Source organism: Notolepis coatsorum (assembly GCF_963971535.1).
Source record: "Notolepis coatsorum genome assembly, chromosome: 3".
NCBI lineage: Eukaryota > Metazoa > Chordata > Actinopteri > Aulopiformes > Paralepididae > Notolepis > Notolepis coatsorum.
Genome location: NC_140167.1, coordinates 81,261,062 through 81,276,061, shown reverse-complemented (window position 1 = coordinate 81,276,061; position 15,000 = coordinate 81,261,062). Strand labels below are relative to the sequence as shown.

The following is a 15,000-nucleotide window of genomic DNA, read 5'->3' as shown; positions in this document are numbered from 1 at the left end:
GGTCAGGTGTGTAGTCCTGGTCAGTGTTAGGTGGTTCAGGTCAGTGATAGGTGTGTAGTGCTGGTCAGTGATAGGTGCATTGGGTGACATTATTTCAGAGGGCACCAATAGGGACCAGGAGCAGTTCAATAGGTGAAGCCAGATGTTTTGCCAGTATTAATATAACTAGGGTTATTATAATACATAACCGCTGTTCTGGGAAGTCAGGGAGGTAGACGAGGAAGCTTGCACACACACACACACACACACACACACACACACACACACACACACACAGACACACACACACACAGACACACACACACACACACACACACACATGACCTTGCAGGCACACATTCAAACCAAAACACACACCACACACAGCAGTGATCTGAAGCAAGCGAGGCACGGTAGAGAGAGGTAGAGATACAGTAGAGAGAGGTAGAGATACAGTAGAGAGAGGTAGAGATACAGTAGAGAGAGGTAGAGATACAGTAGAGAGAGTTAGAGATACAGTAGAGAGAGGTAGAGATACAGTAGAGAGAGGTAGAGATACAGTAGAGAGGTAGAGAGAGGTAGAGATACAGTAGAGAGAGGTAGAGATACAGTAGAGAGAGGTAGAGATACAGTAGAGAGAGGTAGAGATACAGTAGAGGTAGAGATACAGTAGAGAGAGGTAGAAATACAGTAGAGAGGTAGAGAGAGGTAGAGATACAGTAGAGAGAGGTAGAGATACAGTAGAGATACAGTAGAGAGGTAGAGAGAGGTAGATATATACTGTAGTAGAGAGGTAGAGATACAGTAGAGATACAGTAGAGATACAGTAGAGAGGTAGAGAGAGGTAGATATATACTGTAGTAGAGAGGTAGAGATACAGTAGAGATACAGTAGAGATACAGTAGAGATGTAGAGAGAGGTAGATATATACTGTAGTAGAGAGGTAGAGATACAGTAGAGATACAGTAGAGAGGTAGGAGACTTACGACAGCTACTCTCACTATCACTGGCGTTAGAGGCAATCAGCTCTGAAACACAACACAGGAGGGTCAGCTACACACACACGCGCACACACACACACACACACACACACACAGGGTCCACTACAGGGAAGTACTTGCAGCAGATCTTGGGTCAGTCTGGAGTTCTGTTCCTTCCAGTCTATAAACAGACCAGGTGCATAAAGATGGCTGCCTCCTGGTCTGATATACAACCAGAATGTATCTAAGTGTTTTTGGTGGAGCCATATGACTCACAGATCTCACCAAACTACACCAAACCACACCGGCTTCAGAAAACGGATACATATAAAGCCCCAATCAGTGATTTGTTGACCCTATCAATGTGGCGTATATTTACAATTTTTTTTTTTTTTTTATCCTCTCTTTCTCCAATTTTTCTCTGTTTTTCTCCCCGTCCCAATTTAGTCGTTGTGCCAATTCCCCCCCTCCCCTGCCTGGTTGTTGTGCACATGTTCTCCTACTGGTTGGTACAAGGGAACCCTGAAGTCATCCGCACGCTTCCTCCAACACGCACAGCGACAGCCAGTGACTCTTTTTTCACCTGGCAGCGAGGACTCTCATTGGTGAAGCGTAACGCGTGGGAGGTCACACTGCCTTCATCAAGTCCTGCCTCCGCTGAGCAAGCGCCCAGACCTGACCTGTAGGCGTTGCTGTCCACAACGCCAGATTCCCACCCACGGCTTGCCCTCCCCCTAACCCAGCCAAACGAGTTAGTATAGCGATCAGCCCAAGCCCCAAGCAATGCTGACTCCGGGAGTCGAGACCGCAGCCTCTTGCATTGGTGACGAGCGCAATCTCCGCTACGCCACCTGACCGCCGGTATTTACATACATTCTTGAAGAGTTTGGATTTGGACTTTCACAACGTGTTGTAAATCATAACATAGATCTGTTTCATCTCAGTGTTTACAAACATTACCGTTTTTTGTAATACATTTTTTTCCCCATGCCTGGATCAATGATTTGGCCTTTAACAGAACAATATAAGTGGGTTTTTAATTTTTATACTTTTAGGACAATGCTACTGGTTCCATTGTTGTTGACAACAGAAAACAAACTCTGTCTACTGACCCAGGTGTGCTCAGAGCGCCGCAGTTACACAGAATAACCAGCAGGTGTCAGTATTAACACACACACCACATACGCACCTTTATTGTCGTCATCCTGGGGAGAGAGAGAGAGAGAGAGAGAGAGAGGGGGGGGGGGGGATTGTAAATCACATGTAGAAATTGTCATTATAAAATAAAATAATTATAATACAATACATCTGTGTTTAGCTGAACTATGCAGTTCTATGATGAAAACCTCAAAGTACCTTATTAAAGCAAAGAGAGAACAATAAGAAGAGAGATAGAGAGAGGGAGGAAGGGGTAGATAGAGAGAGAGAAAGAGGGAGGGAGAGACAAATGGAGAGAGATGGAGATAGAGAGGGAGAGAGAGAGAGAGAGAGAGAGAGATCACCTCTTAAAATATCAAATTAATAAAAAGTAGTTAAAAACCACTATAGGTTCAATTTAATTGACAACAACCTAGTATATTATCAATAAATAATCCCATTTAACATCCTATCATCAACAACAACAAACTAACCATCAACCTCTTCAAAACCCACCTGTTCACACTTGCCTTCACGCAACACGGCCCTGCTCCCAAGTAGCCCACCCCCTGACTCTTTTCTTTTAACCCTTTGATCGCCATGCTTAAATTCATAATTTACCATCCTCCGCCAGCCCTATTTAATATGGAGAAGTTCCCCTTCTTTGCAGGGCTATAACTTTTTAAATTGTATTGCTAAATTGACATTACTAAGGCCCATTCAACGTCCTATATCTATTGTTCAGGGTGTAGTAACGTTATACTTTTTCATTCACATATTCATACTAAAATACAGTCTAAAGTATAAGTATGTTTTTATCGTTTTCTGCAGCTTTCTCCAGAACGTGATTTATAGCCCCAAATGCATTATATTGATGATCAAATACAGTTTGATAGCAATCTGCGCGAGATAAAAAATGTCAAATGGACGTGCTTCTAGAAGTTACTACTGATCATCTGATGTTGACCGGATGGGGGGGGGGGTCGTTTATAATTCCGTGGCCAACGTTATATGATTCATCTAGTGTGGGTGATATGATCATTAGAGCAGTTAGTATCGAACACGTTAGAAAATAACGTTGAATCTTACCGTAGCTTCCTCGTAGCGTTGGGCGATGAGCGTGGAACAGAAATGTTCCTATTATGGGATGTAGAAATATGCGATCCATTTACAGGTTGTATAATAGTATATACGTCCAAATCATGTTGTTTATCGAGTTATTTGCAACCGATCGATGTTCAGTGTATCAAGATGGAGTCCCGCTAACGAGTGCCCGGACGAAATATGAGCAAGCACCACTTCCGGCGCATCACTTCCTGTTTGGGCGATCCGCCGATCCGCCACCAGATGGCGCTCTTGAACCGTTGGAGAGTTGAGAGGGGATCAACAGGAGATCTCAGGTCTCCGGGGGAGAAATATGATTTTGATCACAGATTTTTGAAATATTGATATCAAAGACGTGGTACGGTGTCTTTGGCAGAATGAGCATGGTGGGGAAAGACGTCCTACGGCGTTTTTGGCGATTAAAGGGTTAAGCCACAGATCCCGTTGTTTTTGTTGTTTGTTGTTTGTTTTTGTTTTCTGTTTTTTGTTTTTGTTCATTTCAACCACTTCATCCAATTGGACAGCACCTTGCTTTTTTTTTTTTTTTTTTTTTCCTGTTGTTACTTCATTTAATTTTTTTTACTAAATTCTTTATTTACCCTTTTTATATAGCTTCTCTCTCCTTAGTGTCCTTGAGTCTGAGAAAGGCGCTTCTCTCTTTAAATCCAATTTATTATTATTAACTGCAGATTACAAATGGTTAACTCTCAGTCACAGCTCCCAATATCTGACCACTCTCAAACTGTGCTGTCCTCTCAAACTGTGCTGTCCTCTCAAACTGTGCTGTCCTCTCAAACTGTGCTGTCCTCTCAAACTGTGCTGTCCTCTCAAACTGTGCTGACCTCTCAAACTGTGCTGACCTCTCAAGTATATGATGGTATAGATGACACTGAGAGCAGCAAGGAGAATGTTCTGAGTATATGATGGTATAGAATATAGATGATACTTATAGGGTGTGTGTGTTTGTAAAGGGTGTGTATGTGACGGATCGTATTGGGACTACTCTGCGTTGTTGTTAAATGCTGATGTCCCGAGGGGGAGTCGAACAGGGGAGCTCCCGCGCCGCGGGCGACGACACAGGCCGCTGCACTAAGAAGTGAATCCACTCCTACGTACCGTACCTATGCGTCTGTTAACCCTGTTATGAGGAAGTGAGTTTAACTTACCAGCCCGTAATGCCACAGTCACTTGTCAACACCCCTGTTTCTGTGACTGTGGATATACTCACAGGCTTCCCCGTTACACTCACCTCCCTAAACTCACGCCCCTCAGGACATCCGGGTCACGGCACCACTGTGACGGATTGTATTGGGACTACTCTGCGTTGTTGTTAAATGCTGATGTCCCGAGGGGGAGTCGAACAGGGGAGCTCCCGCTCCGTGGGCGACGACATAGACCGCTGCACTAAGAAGTGAATCCACTCCTAAGTACCGTACCTATGCGTCTATTAACCCTGTTATGGGGAAGTGAGTTTAACTTACCAGCCCGTAATGCCACAGTCACTTGTCAACACCCCTGTTTCTGTGACTGTGGATATACTCACAGACCTCCGTTACATTAGGGTGTGTGTGTGCAGGGCCGCCTCAGGGGGTGTGCGAGCAGTGCGGTCGCACAGGGCCTCGCGGGAAGGGGGGCCTCGCACAAAAAAAAAAGAAAAAAAAATATTTTATTTATTATTTTTATTTTTTTTATTTTATTATTATTTTTTTTTGCGAGGCCCCCCTTCCCGCGAGGCCCTTTTTCATCACAGACCTAAAATCTAGTTTTGCTTATATGCTTATATATTTCACATTAGACACGTTCCTGGCTCTGAGGCTCTGCAGGCAGCAGAATTGGTTTCAATGAGGGGAGGAGTTACAGGTAAGGTAGCGTCTGTTGAGTTCATTGTGTGTGTCTGTGTGCGTGCCGGGGGGGGGGGAGGGGCGTGAACCGACTCATTGCCAGACGTGAGCGATTCGACTCACGCTCACGGCAATGAATCGGCTCTTATGAACGAGTCGCTCATGACCGACCCATCACTAGCGTCTGACTATTTCGCGCGTGCAGCATTGGAGGTTATGCCAGCCAAGATGAAGAGGACATCGTTCGGCAGATGGACTGAAGATGAAAGTTGTTGCATGTTAGACAGTTCAGTCAGGCTAGCCATCCCGGCTAAAGACAGGGACAGCTAGTTAGCTTTAGCTACGTTATAATATTAAGTGTGGTTCAGTCGGGATATAGCCATGATGATGTCGGCTAGTAGCTAGCTTAGCTAAAGGCTAACTAGCGTTAGCTAACCTAGAGACAGCGCGTGCAGCATTGTTATGCCAAGATGAAGAGGATGGTCGTTCGGCAGATGAACTTCGTCAACTCTACGCGGTTGTCTCCATCCTCTTGGACGTTTGGTGAGTTTTTAATGCACTTTATTCTATTCCCGCCTTGGATATCTCTCTCTCTCTCTCTCTCTGGAGCCAAACTGGCCGACTAGCTGTTGTAGTACTAGTAGCTAACGGTGTGTGGCCTGGTGTCAGCACCTGTATTGCTTTTCTCACGTTGTACAGTTTTTCAGTGGTAGCCGCATAGCTTGCTTCTGCGTTAGCTAATGGTTAGCGATAGCCGGGTTGAGCTAACTGTTAGCCAGTTAGCTGTTTAGCTACGACGTTAGCTGCCGGCTGCGCTCGGCTGGGAACGTTAGTTTGATGCTATCAGTTAGCCTAGAGTTAGCTGTTAGCTTGTGCTACGACCATTGACATTAGCCGTGAGAATAGCAGGGGGTTCTGGCACTCTGACTACGACATCATCTTTGACAGAAGATGTAGTCGGGCCTGCACCATGACAAGGCTCCGGCCATAGCTTCTTTTTGTCCCGCCAGCGAGAGGCCTTTCGTCAACGTGGAGACCTGTGTTGCGGCCTTTCGCCCTGCGTTCCTTGGTGCAGGTAAGAGATGTCATGACATTACCCCACTCTTCCTTCCTTCCCCTCCCGAATGTTTTGTTAATAACGATGTTTTTTTCCAGGCAAAACATATGTTACTTCACAACATTTGGAGATACGACATGTGCTGTGTGTGAATTGTCTTGGTCGTTTGTGTAGCTTGGGTAGCGTTGGGCCGTTGGCCAAAGCTGTGTGTGGCCTGGTGTCAGTACCTGGCTAGCCTATTTAGCTGATGTCGGCCATTGGCTCCCAGTCCTTGCTACTTTGTTTTCTCTGGTATAGACCCTCTTCTCTTTGGATTTAAGTGTTGATCTTTGTCCTTTTGGATCTATGTATATTCATGTTGCCTTTGTGAAGTTATCTTTTCCTTCTGTTTTGTTCTTCCATTAAAAGTTGAATATCCTTTAGGGGCTCATCTTTGCTTATCTCTCTCATACATGCTCTCTCTCTAACACACACACACACGACAAACACACATGCTCTCTCTCTCTCTCTCTCTCTCTCTCTCTCTCTCTCTCTCTCTCTCTCTCTTTCTAACACACACAGTCTGCCTATGGCGGCCTTTCTCGATGGCTAGGCTGTGCTCGCTGAGTCTGTACCTAGTCAAGGATCTTCAGTCACAGTGCTCAGGTATTCTGCCACTGTGTACTCTCTGTTTAGGGCCAAATAGCATTTAAATTTCTTTCCAATGTGTCTCTCTCTCTCTCTCTCTCTCTCTCTCTCTGTACACTGTATATTGACTGTAGAACGGGAGCTCTCTCTCTCGCTCTCTCTCTTGCTATATGTTGACTGTATCATGCCCAGCCTCGGCAGCGCTATTATTTAAGAATATGTTGACTTTTAACCTTTGGGGGGGGGGGGGGGGGGGGGGGCCTCGCATTTCTCCCAGGCTGCCCTGTGTGTGTGCATGTGTAAAGGGTGTGTGTGTATGTGTGTAAAGGGTGTGTGTATAGGGTGTGTGTGTGTGTGTAAAGGGTGTGTGTATAGGGTGTGTGTGTGTGTGTAAAGGGTGTGTGTGTATAGGGTGTGTGTGTGTATGTGTGTGTGTGTGTGTGTGTGTGTGTGTGTGTGTGTGTGTGTGTGTGTGTGTGTGTGTGTGTTGTAACGGGTGTGTGTGTAAGGGTGTGTGTATGTACCTGTGTTGTAAAAATAAATTTTAATTAGCAGTTCTCAATGGGTGCTGGTTCACACAATGAGAGTGAGAGAGACAGAGAGAGAGACAGTTGAAAGAGAGAGACAGACAGACAGACAGACAGACAGACAGACAGACAGACAGACAGACAGACAGACAGACAGACAGACAGACAGACAGACAGACAGACAGACAGACAGGACAGACAGACAGACAGACAGACAGACAGACAGACAGACAGAGAGAGAGAGAGAGAGAGAGAGAGAGTGAGAGAGACAGAGAGAGACAGTTGAAAGAGAGAGACAGAGACAGACAGACAGACAGACAGACAGACAGACAGACAGACAGACAGACAGACAGACAGACAGAGAGCGAGAGAGAGATAGAGAGAGAGAGAGAGAGAGAGAGAGAGAGAGAGAGAGAGAGAGAGAGAGAGAGAGAGAGAGAGAGAGAGAGAGAGAGAGAGAGAAAGAAAGAAAGTGAAGAGAGAGAGAGAGGTGGAAGGAGGTATGAGGAGATGACAACACTTTCTAACAATAGCTACTGTTAATGAGTCATAATATCACACTGGTAGAAGAGAGAAGATAGAGAGAGAGAGCGAGAGAGAGAGAGAGAGAGAGAGAGAGAGAGAGAGAGAGAGAGAGAGAGAGAGAGAGAGAGAGAGAGAGAGAGAGAGAGGGAGAGAAAGGAAAGAGAAAGGGTGAGAGATATATACAGAGATATGGACAGCTTATAGTTGACTCTTCATCTAGAAGCTTATAGTAGACTCTTCATCTAGAAGCTTATAGTGGACCTTTCTATAACTCTTAACTAGAAGCGACACATAGTGGACCGTTCTATAACTCTTCAACTAGAAGCTTTAGACACGTAGTGGACCTTTCTATAACTCTTCATCTATAAGCTTTATACATGATAACTGAACATTCAAAACTGGCTCGGATGTAGCAGTGAGATGTTGTTATCAGCTTTCTTACTATAGAAAAAACAGATGAAATAACATCCCTGTGGTTCAAACCAAGTTATTCCTAATGGAAAGCTTGAGGTTAAGTCCTCAAGTCTGTGCTTGCATCTGGTCTGTAGAGAGGTTAAAGTTAAGGCAGGCTGCCCTGTCCGTGCTTGCATCTGTCTGTAGAGAGGTTAGGTTAAGGCAGGCTGCCCTGTCTGTGCTTGCATCTGTCTGTAGAGAGGTTAAGGTTAAGGCAGGCTGCCCTGTCTGTGCTTGCATCTGTCTGTAGAGAGGTTAAGGTTAAGGCAGGCTGCCCTGTCTGTGCTTGCATCTGTCTGTAGAGAGGTTAAGGTTAAGGCAGGCTGCCCTGTCTGTGCTTGCATCTGTCTGTAGAGAGGTTAAAGTTAAGGCAGGCTGCCCTGTCTGTGCTTGCATCTGTCTGTAGAGAGGTTAAAGTTAAGGCAGGCTGCCCTGTCTGTGCTTGCATCTGTCTGTAGAGAGGTTAAAGTTAAGGCAGGCTGCCCTGTCTGTGCTTGCATCTGTCTGTAGAGAGGTTAAAGTTAAGGCAGGCTGCCCTGTCTGTGCTTGCATCTGTCTGTAGAGAGGTTAAAGTTAAGGCAGGCTGCCCTGTCTGTGAAGGTTAGAGTCAGAGGTTAAAGGTCATTTTGTACTCACCCCTCTATCCTGAGACCTGGAAACTCTGATTGTCTTTAACCTGGAGCGCTCCTTCTTCTCCGCCCTGAGAGAGAGAAAGAGAGCGAGAGAGAGAGAGAGAGACACATACAGAGGGAGAGATAGACATGGAGAGATAAAGAGAGAGAGAGATAGAGAGAGACATCGAGGGGGAGACATAGAGAAAGAGAGATACATAGAGACATAGAGAGAAAGAGAAATAGAAATAGATACATAGAGAGAGAGAGAGGTAGAGATAGAGAGTGAGACAAAGAGAGAGACATAGAGACAAAGAGAGAGACATAGAGAGAGAAAGAGAGAGAGAGAGAGTTATGTTATTAGCTTCAGTCCTCCTGAGTTCACAGTCAATATTAAATAACAGTAACTGCCAGTAATTACCATACTGTGTGTGTGTGTGTGTGTGTGTGTGTGTGTGTGTGTGTGTGTGTGTGTGTGTGTGTGTGTGTGTGTGTGTGTGTGTGTGTGTGTGTGTGAGTGCGTGCGTGTGTGTGTGTGTACAAATACAAATGAGAAATATAAAATATACTGTAAAATTAAAATCGTGTTTACTATGTGTTAACTATTCACCTAATTTGTAGTAGGTTTAATCCATATCGGAACTATTCACCTGGTTTGTAGTTGGTTTAATCTACATTGGAATTATTCACCTGGTTTTAGTTGGTTTAATCCACCTTGGAACTATTCACCTGGTTTTAGTTGGTTTAATCCATATCGGAACTATTCACCTGGTTTTTAGTTGGTTTAATCCACATTGGAACTATTCCAATAATAAAGGGCAGCTGTAGAAGCTTGTTTTGTCATAAGCTATCTTAGTTAGTAATAGTAACAAAATAAAGTGCTGGGTGTGACGGTCACGTAAATCCCGCTCCCCAAAACCCAGTGACCCCTCGTGACCCCCTGCTTCCTGACCTCCTGCGGCTGGGAATGACCCCCACGTCGGGCCGTTGGAAGGGGGTGAGGCTGAGGTGGCGGGCGGCCCACCACTCCTCATCTCCAGTGCTGGTGACATGGAAGACATCTCCAAAACTAAACACCAGCGCCTGAGTGGGAGCATCTGACCCACTGCCATCATAGTCATACAGAGCTCTGTGGAGAGAGAGAGAGAGAGAGAGAGAGAGAGAGAGAGAGAGAGAGAGAGAGAGAGACACAGAGAGTCAAGTCAAGAGTTTTATTTGTCACAGCATACAAGCAAACAGTGAAATGCGGGAGGTCATGCCCGCAGCGATTGTGCAATAATACAAGTAATAAAAAAAGGAATAAGAATAAGACATTTGTGCAATAATACAAGTAATAAGAATAAGACATAACAGGTATAATGTACATAAAGTTTACAAAAGCATGGTAAAAGACATGCTAAGGTCCTGCGATAGTGCAATACAATGTTAGCTACGGATGAGGCACTGGGTCTTCTGTACACTACTATACAATGCTATACTATACAATCTACAGTTATACTATATCCTTATGCTATCTTGCTATATCCATCTATTTGCTATACAAGAACCACTCCTGTTCTTTTTAATTTTTTTTTAAAGTGACCTTTTCATTGTGTAAAGTGACCGTTGAGTGTGAGCGTGTGCATCATGTGTTTGTGTGTGTTCATGCTAAAGTGGCTGCTAGTGTGTGAGCGTGTACAGTGTGTGTTGTGTGTGTGCTCATGTGTGCTTGTGTGTGGAGAGTTCAGTGTTCAAGACTCTGATGGCCTGGGGGAAGAAGCTGAGCCGAAGTCTCTCTGTCCTAGTTGCTGGTGTGCGCAGGCGTTTGCCTGACCGCAGCAGCTTGAACAGGCTGTTGTTGGGGTGGTGAGGGTCTTTCATTATTCTGCAGGCTCTGGATTTGCACCTCTTGTTAAATAAGACCTGCAGGGTTGGTAGTGAAATAACCGTAGTACGCTCAGCTGAGCGCACCACTCTTTGTAGGGCCTTCTTGTCCTGTGCCTTGCTGTTTCTATACCAGGCAGTGATGTTTCCAGTCAAGATGCTCTCTACAGCTCCGGAGTAGAAGGACTGGAGTATCTTCCCCGATACTCTGAACTTCCTTAACTGTTTCAGGTGGTAGAGGTGCTGCTTCGCCTTCTTTACGACTGAGTCTATGTGTGTTGTCCATGTCAGGTCTTCTGAGATGTGGACCCCCAGGTACTTGAAGCTGCTCACCCTGTCCACGGTAGCCCCGTTTATCATCAGTGGTGTGTGTGTCCCCTGCTGTCTTCTCCTAAAATCCACGATCAGCTCCTTGGTTTTACCAATGTTCAGGAGCAGGCTGTTGTCCTGACACCAGCGTGCCAGTACATCAACCTCCTCCCGGTAGGCCTTCTCGTCGTTTTCAGAGATCAGCCCCACCACCACTGTGTCGTCCGCAAATTTCACTATGGAGTTGGAGCTGAACTTGGCCACACAGTCATGTGTGTATAGTGAATACAGCAGGGGGCTCAGAACACAGCCCTGGGGGGACCCGATACTCAGGGTGATGGTGTTGGAGGTCTGACCCCCCACCCTGACCGCCTGAGGCCTTTCACTCAGAAAGTCCAGTATCCAGGCGCTCAGAGCGGAGCTCAGACCCAGCTCGATCAGCTTGTCCACCAGTCTGGTGGGGACTATGGTGTTGACCGCTGAGCTATAGTCAATGAACAACAGTCTCACATAGCCCCCCTTCTGGCAGTCTAGGTGAGAGAGGGTGCTGTGAATTACCTGAGAGACCGCATCGCCAGTGGACCTGTTTGGCCTGTATGCAAATTGCAAAGGGTCCATATCACTGGGTAGGGAGGCACAAATGTAATCCTTAACCAGCCTCTCAAAATATTTCATGACCACAGAGGTGAGTGCCACCAGTCTGTAGTCATTAAGACCTGCTGGGGAGGATTTCTTTGGTACCGGGATTATAGTGGACACCTTGAAGCAGGCAGGGACCACAGACTCAGCCAGGGATAGATTAAATATGGTGGTGAACACTGGGGCTAGCTGGTTAGCACAGGACTTAAGTATCCGTCCTGTTATCCCATCTGGGCCAGCTGCTTTTCTGGTGTTCACCCGCATAAATGCTCTTCTCACACTGTGTTCCGTCACTGAGAGAGTGCCCCCCTCGGATGTCCCCCCCCCCCCTCCACGACGACCGGTGCGTTAGTGACGTCGTTAGCCGGTGAGCTAGCGTCGCTACTGTTTGCACCGAACCGCGCATAAAAGGAGTTGAGTTGTCCGCGAGAGAGGCGTCGGCACTCCCCATTGAGGGGCCGCTGACTTTGTAGTCAGTTATCGTCCGTAGTCCTCGCCATAAACCTCTTGTGTCGTTCTGGACCATTTGTGCCTCTATCTTGCCAGCGTATGTCCTCTTAGCAAGCTTTACAGCCTTGCACAGAGTATAGACTGTAGCCTTATACTAGTAGCAGTAGTAGTCCATATTTCCTGACACTCTGCCCAGGTTATAAGCAGTGGTGCAAGCATTCAGTGCCACTCAGATAGTATTGTCAACCCACGGGTTCTGGTTCGGGAAGACCCAAACTTTTTCGTGGGTACAATGGGTATCTGCTAGTGTCGTTATAAAGCTAACAACAACTTGAGCGAACTCACTGACGTCACTTGAGCTCGACTGAAACATCAGCCAGTCGACGTGGCCTCTGATTGGTCGGACCACTTCTTTACCTCACGTGACACGACAGCATCACGTGATCTCTGCCGATATGTGGGGATAAGCAAGATGGCGTCGTGATCAGATGTGCTCGTTGCTCCAGCTAATGGAGGGGCTAATGGAGGGCCGGTACTGCCTTGTACCCGGCCTCTAAACGGAGTGTAACAATGGTCAAGCGTATTTCCTCCCCTGGTGGGTGCAAGCGATGTGCTGAAAAAAGTTTGGCGTCACTTTCTTCAGATTCGCCTGATTGAAATCGCCAGCTATGATCATGGCTGCATCTGGGTGCTTGATCTGATGTTTGTTTAGTTGTCCCTGTAGGTCCGCCAGGGCCCTGGCGGTATCCGCTTGTGGTGGAATGTACACCGCCGTCATGATTATGGCACTGACCATGATTAAACACTGACCACTGTCCTTATAACACTAACAAACACATAGACACACAAAAACACTGACCACTGTCCTTATAACACTAAGAAACACACAGACAAACACACAAAAACACTGACAGAGAGAATAGGAAATATGACGAGATTAGATTAGATTAGATTAGATGAGATTAGATGAGATGAAATAAGAGGAGAGGGAGAAGAGAAGAGAAGAACAGAGGATAGAAGAAGAGAGGATAGGAGAGTAGATTAGATTAAATAAGAGGAGAGGAGAGAAGCAGAGAGGAGAGAATCAAGAGGAGGGGATAAGAGGAGAGGAGAGGAGAGAAGAGAGGGGAGGAGAGAATAGGGGAGATGAACAGAGAGGAGAGAATACGAGAAGAGGTTATAGAAGATGAGGAGAGGAGATAAATGAAATGAGATGACATGAGATTAGTTGAGATGAGATGAAATAAGAGGAGGAGAGAAGAGAAGAGGAGATGAGAGGATATTAGATTAGATTCAATAAGAGGAGAGACGAAGAGAGGAGAGGAGAGAAGATGAGATAAGAGGAGAGGAGAGGAGAGAAGAAGAGAGGAGAGGAGAGAAGAAGAGAGGGGAGGAGAGAAGAAGAGAGAAGAAGAGAGGGGAGGATAGGAGAGAAGAAAATATGTGAGGGGAGAAGAAGAGAGAAGAAGAGAGGGGAGGAGAGGAGAGAAGAAACGAGGAGAGGAGAGAAGAAGAGAGGGGAGGAGAGAAGAAGAGAGGGGAGGAGAGGTGAGAAGAGAATAAGAGAGGAGAGGAGAAGAAGAAGAGATGAGATAAGAGAAGAGCAGAGGAGATAAGAAGAGAGGAGAGAAGGGGAGATTATAAGAGGAGAGGAGAAGAAAGAAGCAGAGAGGAGAGAAGAAGAGAGGAGAGGAGAGAAGAGGAGAGGAGAGAATATGGGGAGAGGAGAAGAATAGGAGAGGAGAGGCAGAGAGGAGAGTAGAGGAGAGGATAGAAGGAGTGAGGAGAGAAGAGGCGAGAAGAGAATAAGAGAGGAGAGGAGAAGAAGAGATGAGAGAAGAGAAAAACAGAGGAGATAAGAATAGAGGAGAGAAGAAGAGAAGAGTAGATTAGATGAGATTAAATAGGAGAAGAGGAGAGGAGAGGAGAGAAGCAGAGAGGAGAGGAGAGAAGAAGAGAGGAGAGGAGAGAAAAAGAGAGGGGAGAAGAAGAGAGGGGATACGAAGATAGAAGTAGAGAGGAGAGAAGAGAAGATAAGAAGAGAGGAGAGGAGAGAAGAAGAGAGGAGATGAAGGGAGAGGAGAGAATAAGAGAGGAGAGGAGAGACGATGAAAGGAGATGACATGAGATTAGTTGGGATGAGATGAAATAAAAGTAGAGAAGAGGAGATGAGAGGATGTTAGATTAGATTCAATAAGAGGAGAGGAGAGAAGAGAGGAGAGGAGAGAAGAAGAGAGGAGAGGAGAGAATAAGAGAGGAAAGGTGATACAAGGAAATTAGATGAGATGAGATGAGATTAGATTAGATGAGATGAAATAAGAGGAGAAGAGTGAGAGGATAGGAGAGGAGAATAGAGGAGAGGAGAGAAGAGAATAAGAGAGAAGAGGAGAGAAGAGGAGAGAAGAGAAGAGAAGAGAAGAGAAAAGAAGAGACGGGGAGAGGAGAAGAGAGAAGGGGATAGGAGAGGAGATGAGATAAGTGTTGAGGAGAGGAGAGGAGAGGAGGTGAGAGAAGTGGAGAGCAGAAAAGGGGAGAGGAGAGGAGGAGAGAGGAGAGGAGAGAAGTGGAGAGGAGAGGAGAAGAGATGAGGAGTGTTGAGGAGAGGAGCGGAGAGGAGTGGAGAGAAGTGGAGAGGAGAGGAGAGGAGATAAGTGGAGAGGAGAGGAGAGGAGAGAAGTGGAGAGGAGAGGAGAGGAGAGGAGAAGAGAAGAGAAGAGAGGAGAGGAGAGGAGAGGAGGAGAGGAGAGGGGAAGAGAGAGGAGATGGGAAGAGAGAACTAAGTATAACTTAATAAAAAAGTATTATATTTAATAATTATTATAAAAATAAATCCTGCTGTACCGAACGCTTGTATGCTTTCTACAACGCAGTTGGGCGATTTGCGATTCTGATTGGCCA

At 46.0% G+C, this 15,000-nt stretch overlaps 1 protein-coding gene across 1 annotated transcript in view; it reads right to left on the bottom strand.

Moving 5' to 3' along the window:
* LOC311225870 (disks large homolog 1-like) overlaps nucleotides 1-15,000 on the bottom strand; it is a gene marked incomplete at its 5' end in the record, with an annotated part of 66,250 nt that overhangs the window by 17,984 nt on the left and 33,266 nt on the right. Inside the window, 4 exon segments of the mRNA XM_084311262.1 lie at nucleotides 966-1,007; nucleotides 2,149-2,164; nucleotides 8,867-8,930; nucleotides 9,794-9,968. Coding sequence (XP_084167388.1) covers nucleotides 966-1,007; nucleotides 2,149-2,164; nucleotides 8,867-8,930; nucleotides 9,794-9,968 — 297 coding nt within the window.